Genomic DNA, 8,776 nt, shown 5'->3' on the forward strand with positions numbered 1-8,776 from the left:
GTGAGATATGAAGGACCTGGGGGAAGCTCCATAGCAAGGCCTGGAAGCCCTAGAAACAGAACCCACACAATTCTGGGGTCCATGGGGCCCGTCACTGCAGTCTCGTTAAAGGGAGCTGAGGACAGCAACCAAACGTTTGTTACGATACTGTTCATGTCAGGGAAAGAACATTAAGGCAAGCCCGAGTGGTGGTGCATGCCTGCAATCCCAGCAGGCTGAGGCAGGAGGATCGCCGCTATGAGTTCCACCTGGGCTACATAGTGAGTTCGAGGCCATCTGGGACCACACAGTGAGACCCTGTCTCAACAAACAAACAAACACAAGAAAGAATATGAAGGAGGCCAAGAAGTTCCTCTGAGCGGCCAGTGCCAGCCCCTCTTCTCCCCTCCAGGGCTCTGGCCCCTCACTCCCTCCTCCCCTCCACCCTCCACCCCTCACCCCTACTTCCTGCTCACTCAGCTCTTCCTGCAGTTCCACATGGCCTTGATTCCTTTCCATTTTCCTGGAGCCCCCAACAAACACCAGCCTGGACCCCACCAGCAAAGCCATCCTGCCCCGGTCCTCCTGCTGTGTCTCCCTCTGCATGCCCAGCCTCTCGGCCCCATGGGATGTGCATACCAGGCCAGAGAGGGCGGGACAGAGAGGAGGGCTGAACAGGCAAGGTCTCCATTCTTGTTCACGGGGACTTGGGGAGCAGGGGACACAGCAGGGCTTGTTCCTGCCACAGGACAAGGTTCACACCATCTCTGGTGGGCACTGGGGAGCTATGGGATGGTTTGGAGCCAGAAGGGAGGAATCATACTCATGAGAACCCTTTTTTTCAAGGCTGGGGATTGGACCAGGGCCCTCACACTGAGCTGCATCTCCAGTCCCTTTGTTGTTATTTTTTCTTTTGAGACAAGGTCACCAAAGGTAACCCAAGGTCCCAAACTTGGGATCCTCCTGCCTCAGCCTCCCAGAGTATTAGGATGACAGGCACACGCCATCACACCCAGCATGAGCACCTTGAGAACAGGGCTCTGTGTTTTTTGAGGGCGACCCTCCACCTGCACCTCAAAGTTCTGTTCAAATGTGTAATGACTGAAGGGGCCAGTGGTGAATGAATGAGTGAGCGAGTGAATTTCATCTTGAAATTGCCCCAACCGCAGCCTCGTGTCTGTGCCAGACAGGCCCCTGCCAAGGACCCCCAAGCTGCTGGGGCCAACAGGGCTCCTGGACAGGCTCCATGGCTTTCAGGGAGCAGCCTGCACTCCCCTGGGCAAGCCCCGGGGACTTCTCAGGCCTTGGCTCTGCTATCCCTCTGGCTTCCAGCACACATAGAAATAGCTCCAAGGCCACCGGGGTGGGAGGGGAGCCCTGGCCCCAGCTCCCAGCAGACAGCTGTGAGGGCTCCTGGCCCTGCCTCTCCAAGGGCCCTGGGATCTGAACCCAGGAACAGAGCTCCCCGTGGACCAGAGGCCTGGACACACGGGGCGCCAGCCAAGGGAGAGGACACAGAAGCCTGGGAACATGTGAGCCCCTCCCCGCCCTGCCAGCCAGTGTGGAGTCCACCCCGCAGGGCCCGGGTGCACAAGGACGAAGTCCCCAACTGAGCCCGGGGACCCCCCAGATCACAGGGTGGAGGGGGGCTGCCCACAGGGCCTGGCTGTCCCCACAGCTGGCAGGGCAGACAGACCCTGGACATGAGCACGGGGCAGGGGAGCACCCAGCAACCGTGAGGGTGGCCCTGGAGGCTGGAGTCCTGGTTCTCCCTGCCTGCCCGAAGCACCACATAGACCTGCTGTCCTGATGAAGGTCTCTTCCCCCAGCTCCACAAACAGCAAGCCCAGGGTGGGGCCCTCAGGAGCTGGCCCTGGCTGGACCTATTTCTGGCTGCCGCCCGGTCCGGCCACAAGCAGCCTTCTGTGGTGGCCTCGGCCACAGCCCACGGCTAGGGTGCAGGCCCTGGCCTGGCCTGCAAAGGGTCCATTGTCCACTGTACAGGCTGTCAAGCCCGGCTCCTTGACATCCAGAGTCGGGGCAGAAGGTGACCGGGGGCAGAGGTGGAGAGTGGGCGTGGACTGAGGGGACTGTGTGACCAGAGGACAGCAATAGACAGTGGCCTCAAGGAGGTGGATTCTTCCCCAGTGCTTGCTCTCTCACACATATGTATGTGCGCGCACACACACACACACACACACGGAGGTGTCAACTGCTGGGAGCAACCACCATGTCCACAGAGAACAAGAAGAGGAGAGCAGGGCCTACAGCCCTGGGGCATCACCTAATTCCCTAATGCCCACCACACAGGCTGGCCCTGAACTCACTATGTAGCCCAGGCTGGCTTCAAACTTTCAGCAACCCTCTTGCCTCAGCCTCCTACCAAGTGCTAGGATCACATTCACCACACACAGCTGATCCTATGACTTAAAAACTTATTTTCATCCCATTGACATGTTGGAGAGACTGAGCCAGTGGTCCTGGGGCCTATCCACAGGCCACGCTTGCTATCTGCTTCTTCCTGGTGTCATTTAGCTTGTTTATCTGTTCCTATGCTTCCCATGGGTCCAAGCTGAGCCCCTTCCCTTTTTAAATAGCCGCTTATGGAGACATAATTCATCTGCCATAAAATCTACCCCTTTAAAGAGTACCATTCAGTGGGTTTTAGTATATTTGCAGAGCCAGGCAACCACTGCCACTGTCCAATTTCAGAACGTTTCCACCACTCCACACTTGTAGTGTAGTGCACGCCTGTGATCCCAGCACTCGGGAAGCTGAGGCAGGCAGATCACCAAGAGTTTGAGGCCAGCCTGGGCCACATAGTGAGTTCAAGGCCAGCCTGAGCTACATTATGAGACCCTCTCTCACAAAACAAAAACAAACAAAAAATATCTAGACTGTCTCCCAAGAGACTCGTGTGTCTAGAAGCGGGGCCTTCAGAAGGTGACTGGGTCATGGGAGCATTGTACTCGAGGGTGGAGTCATCATTAATGGGCTCAGAGCTGAATGTGCTGTCTGTGGTGGGGCCTGGTTGGAGGAAGCAGTCACTGGGGTGTGTGTTCTGGTCCCTGGCCCCTTCCCCTCTCACTTTCTCTGCCTCTTTCCCGCTCTCTCTGCTTCCTGATGCCACGAAGTGAGCAGTTCTCCCCCACCATGCCCTTCTGCCATGATGTTCCTGCCCTGGAGCTGGCTGACCATGGACTGAACTCTCTGTACCTTGAGTTCAGAGTCCAGGGAAAAAATAAGCTATTCCTCCTTTAACTTGTGTGTGTCAGGCATTTGGCCACAGGGATGAAAAGCTAATACAGACACAAACCTGTGTGGAAGCAAGGAAGAAAAAGAAAGAAAAATGTACGCACACAGTGTCTCCACATTGTCCTGAAGCTCAGGGACCCAATCTTGTCCCAGATGTCTGAACTCTTTTTTTTTTTAAACCAGCACTGGGGATTAAACTCAAGACTTTCCCAATGAACTATATCCTCAGCCCTTTTTATTTTTTATTTTGAGACAGGGTCTCACTAATTTTCGTAGACTGGGCTTGAACTTGGGATCCTCCTGCCTCAGCCTTCCAGATAGTTCTTAGTCTTACTCTTAGCACCTTCTGTATTCCTGGCATGACAGTGGCAGCCCCAGCAGGGAAACACTTTCTGCCATTTTAGCCCTTGGTTGGTGACTCCGGAGCCCCTGTATTTGCTGAGACCTTACGGGGGAGGGGTGTGTGTGTCTCACCGTGCTTGCCTACTCGGAAGGTCCCCAGCTCCAGTGGGGCTCCAGCGGCAAGAATCATGCCAGCCACTCCAGAGACGCTCCCTCCTGGAACCCCCACAACTTCAGAGGAATAATCAACATTATCCTCATTTTACAGAGGAGAAAACGGAGACTCCAAGAAGTTGAGTAATTCGTCAGCATGCAAATTTTATGCCTTTCTTGTTCAATTTATTCCTGGTTATTTGATGCTAATGCAAATTGGGAATTGTTCTCATATTTTCATTTTCAGAGTGCTTGATAATGGGCAGAAGTACAATCAGTTTTTGTGTATTGATCTTGTCTCCTGCAACCTTGCTAAACTCATTTGACATCTACTAAAGGGTAGAGTAGGATTTGAACCTGGGTCGCCACTGTAATCCACTGGACTACACCCTCCGCCCCAGACCCTGGGCCAGCTGGATCAGCACAGGGGACAGGGCAGGAGCACAGGGCTCAGGGCAGGAGCACAGGGCTCAGGGCAGGAGCACAGGGGCCAGGCTGTTGGTGGCACAACCACAGCTTCAGGGTCTACAGTGCAGACCACGAGCAGCCTAGGGACCCTGCTGCGAGAGCCCTCAGGGATCAGGGTGTCTGGGTACCCCAGGGCCTCATACCAAGCTGTGGCCAACACAGGCCCTGGAGCTTCTAGAGGAGCCGCGGGGCCCCCTCCCCCCATGCCACTGACTTTTGGAGCCCATAGGCAGAACTTACAGTTTCCTTAGGTTAAAGTGCTGCGAGGGTATGGGCAGCAGGGAAAGCTCCACGTGTCTTAATTCTGCACAGTTCGGGACTCAGGGCCTCGCTGCTCCGGGCCCAGGAGCCTGAGAACCTCCCAGGCCCTGCCCTGCACCTGCTGCCCTGACTGACTTCCGGGCCATCTGCTTGCTCCTTACTCCTTGAGGTCCTTCACCTCCGAAAGCGGCTGGGGGCTCTGAGCCACAGAAAACATGGCTGAGGACAGCCGTGAACCCTATTTCGTTGGCTCAGACAGGATTTGGGACCCTGGGCTCCCGATCTGGGGTGGAGGGGGTGACACATCACCCTCCTCAAGCCCTACTTTGTGCCGGGAGCTGAGCGGCTTCAGGCGCCAGCCTCTGGGGTCACAGCAGCCCATGATGTGTGGGCTGTCACTAATTCAGGGACCAATCTGTCTTTCTTTCTCTTTCACTTCTTTGTTTTGTTTCCTTTGGAAGCTGGCGGTAGAATCCAGGATCTCACACATGCTAGGCAAGTACTCTACCACTGAGCTGCAACCCCTAGCTCTGAGATGAATGTTTTTGTTCTTCTCTTTGCAGTCCTGGGAATGAACCCAGGGCCTTCGCGCTGAGCTATATCCCCAGCCCTTTTTTTCTTTCTTATTTTTGTTTTGTTTTGTTTTTGGTACCAGGGATCGAACTAGGTCCTTGTGCTTGTGCAGCAGGCAACGAAACCACTGAGCTAAACCCCAGCCCTCTTTCTTATTTTGAGACAGGATCTCACTAAGTTGCCCAGGCTGGATTCAAACATGTGATCCTCCTGCCTCAGCCTCCCAGTGTGCTAGGATCACAGCCCCCTAGAAGAATAGATTTTTTTCCATAAATAGTTACTAAGTGCCCATGCAAAGAAGCAGATGCACAAGGATGGCAAAGATCCCTGGTCTCCACCTCCTTGGATGATGCTTCCAGGGGAGAGGCAGACCCTGAACAAGGAAAAGACAGAAGAGAGAAAAGGAAGTTATAAACAGCAGCCGACATTGTGGGTGAAAATACAGGGCAGGCATAACAGACAGGTGGGATCCACTTGAAACAGGTTGATCTTGAAGCCAGGTATGGTGGTGCTCACCTGTGATTGCAGCACTCAGGAGGCTGAGGCAGGAAGATTACTGTGAATTGGAGGCCAGCCTAGGCTACATAGTGAGACTCTGTCTTGAAAAAACAAACAAGCAAACAACAAAAATGGGTCAAGTGTCTCAAGTGAGAACTGAAGGCGGGGAAGAAGCTGGCCCCATGGAGTGTGGAGAGAAGCATTCCAGGTCATGGATCCACCAGCACGAAGCCCTCAGGGTGGAAGCCCAGAGCAGGGTGTGGGAGACGGGGCAGGCGGGAGCAGATTGTGCATGTGGGGCCCTGGCTGAAAGCAGGGTGTGAGCCTAGGCCGTGGGGCTTTGTGGGGTCTCAAGAGGGGCACAGAGGGGCATAGAGAGGACCCAGCCTGGGGATGGCCTCTGCGATGCGGGTGGAGCCAACAGGCTGCCATCGGGATTAGGAGGGATGGCCCCAGTTGGGGAGGAGGTGAGTCACAGGCCCCCAAGTAGCTATGTGACGCTGGGCATCTCTGTCCCTCTCTGGTCTGCAGTCCCGACCTCCATGGCTGACCAGGTGGGCGAGCATGGACCAGGCACTTCACACGTTCTCGAGGGGCAGGATGCCGCCATCACACCTGCACCCCAGGACACCGTCTCCGGACAGCCGGCATCTCCTAGCCGGCCTCTGTGCTTTCCCCCACCCGGCGGAGTTGTGTCACGTCCTGCTTCTGATGAAGGGGATGTAAACCCCAAATGCCCGCGGCACACACTGCTGGGTGCCTGCTGTGTGCTGGGGATGCTAAGGGGCCCCCCGGGGGGCGGCCATGTTTGGAAGACTCATCGTCATCAGCTGATGTGGGGAAGGTGGGGCCCGAAGGTCAGAGACAGCTGGGCCCCAGCCACTGTTGATCACAGCGACAGGGGGCCTTGTGCGCACATCAGTGACAAGGACAGTGCAGGACCCGCCTGCCCCAGCCACCACTCAATTGGCACAGGACTTGCTGGTGCTTCCTGCCTGGGGTCGTCAGCATCGTGGCTCCATCGTCCCTCTGTCACGAGGCCAGCCGGATCACAAGACAAGTGGGAAAATGAGGCAGACAGGAAGGCCGAGGACTTCATCCACACGGTCCTCCCAGGTGGGTCACATGTTAGAATGCACGGTGGCCTCAGCCGTCCCCAGCCTGGGGCTGTCATGTGAAGGAGAGTTTCCTGTAGTTGGAATAAAAACTGCCCCCTCTGCTGCATTTTCCTGAGACCCACAGCCCCAGCTCTCGATCTGGGAGTCAGGGAGGCAGTGTGAGCGCCCGGGAAGATGCTAGAAGAAGCCTAGAGCCACTCAGTGCAAAGGACAGGGCTGGTGAGGTGGAGGGGAAAGGTAAAGACAGATCTCCTGTCCCCACTGCCAGTTGGGTTGAGGGGTAAGAGATGACATTGCCTGACAATGTCAAGGCAACAGTGAGAAGTCATCCATCCACACACCCACTCATCCACCCACCCATCCACAGACCAGCCCACCTATCTACCCACACACCCATCCACCCATCCACTCATCCATCCACTCATCCATCCATCCACCCATCCACTCATCCATCCACTCATCCATCCATCCACCCATCCACTCATCCACCCATCCACCCATCTACCCATCCACTCATCCACTCATCCATCCACTCATCCATCCACCCATCCATCCATCCATCATCCACCCATCCATCCACCCATCCACTCATCCATCCATCCACCCATCCACTCATCCATCCACTCATCCATCCATCCACCCATCCACTCATCCATCCATCCACCCATCCACTCATCCACCCATCCACCCATCTACCCATCCACTCATCCACTCATCCATCCACTCATCCATCCACCCATCCATCCATCCATCATCCACCCATCCATCCACCCATCCACTCATCCATCCATCCACCCATCTACTCATCCACTCATCCATCCACTCATCCATCCATCCACCCATCCACCCATCCATCCACCCATCCACTCATCTATCCATCCACCCATACATCCACCCATCCATTCATCCATCCACCCATCCACCGACCAACCCAACTATCTACCCACATACCCATCCACCCACCCACTCATCCATCCATCCATACATCCACCCCTCCATTCATCTACCCACCCATCCATCCACCCATCCATCCATCCACTCACTCACCCATCCACCCATACATACACCCAACCATCTACCCATCTCTCCACCCACCAAACCATCCATTTATCCATCCACCCACCCCTTCCATAAACATGAACCACACTCACAGTCTAGTTGAAGCTGATAACTACGGACCAATGTCACTAGTGCTGTGAGGGGGGTGTACAAGGGCCCATGGGAACCCAGAGGAACCACCTGACTTAGCCAGAAGTCAGTGTGAGGCAGTCAGAGGCTTCCTGGAGGAAGTGCTGTGTAACTTGTGAGGGCAGCCAGAACTTCGCCAGGCCAAGGTGAAGAAACTTGCCTCAGAGGGAAAAGGGCTCAGAGGGCAAGGCTCAGTCTGGCTGAGGCAGAGGGAGCCAGGTGACGGGAAGAGGAGGGTGGCTGGGGCGGACCTGCCAACCTGGGGAGACACAGTCAAGAGTGGAGTTCTTATTGAAGGGCAGGAGGGGCCATCACGGCTCCCAAATGGAGGAGAGGCGAGGCCGGATTTCCTGTTTAGAAAGAGAGCTCAGACTCTGGTAATGTGTTCTGAGCAGAGGAGAGCTTTAAAAGTCCAAATATCTTTGTGTAATGGAGAAAAATGTTGTCAAAAGCTTTAAAGGTTTATAAGAGACTAAGGAACGTTCAAAGTAAATGTGACAGGAAAGCAGGAACTCAGAGAGAGGTGTGCACATGGGAGGCACTTTTGCCTAAAGCACCAGAAAGCCCTCAGTTCCCATTTATGAAGAGCAAGGAGAGACAGAAACAAAAGCCGGGGACCCACAGTTCGCTGGGACCCCGAGGACAACATCCTCCGGGGTGTCTGTCTGGAGGTGGAGGAGCCCTGCAGAGCACCCACTGCTCGGGTGTGCATGGTTTGGGTTAATACGGATCCAGACAGGCAGAAAAGCCAAGTGCATGTGAGAAGCAACAAAATCCTCTTCAGAGAAAGGGGACCTTAGCTGGCATGGCACACGCCTGTAATCCCAGCACTCGGGAGGCTGAGGCAGGAGGTCACTGTGAATTCAAGGCCAGGCTGAACTATATAGCAAGACCTTGTCTAAAAAAAAGGGAGGGGGACCCAGTCACATGCCTTAAATTAT

The 8,776-nt window shown here is 55.1% G+C and overlaps 1 protein-coding gene across 1 annotated transcript; it reads left to right on the plus strand.

Annotated features, from left to right (window-relative positions):
- The first annotated feature begins 6,854 nt into the window (after positions 1–6,854).
- LOC147826052 (uncharacterized) lies at positions 6,855–8,300 on the plus strand. The gene has a single exon (XM_087182882.1). It carries the CDS (start codon positions 6,935–6,937, stop codon positions 7,844–7,846), a length of 912 nt encoding a protein of 303 aa, XP_087039008.1. The 5' UTR covers positions 6,855–6,934; the 3' UTR covers positions 7,847–8,300.
- The last annotated feature ends 476 nt before the right edge of the window (positions 8,301–8,776 follow it).

Source organism: Heterocephalus glaber, unplaced genomic scaffold (genome assembly GCF_053883595.1).
Source record: "Heterocephalus glaber isolate CG9 unplaced genomic scaffold, H.glaber_assembly_v1.0 deba00001479, whole genome shotgun sequence".
Lineage (NCBI taxonomy): Eukaryota > Metazoa > Chordata > Mammalia > Rodentia > Bathyergidae > Heterocephalus > Heterocephalus glaber.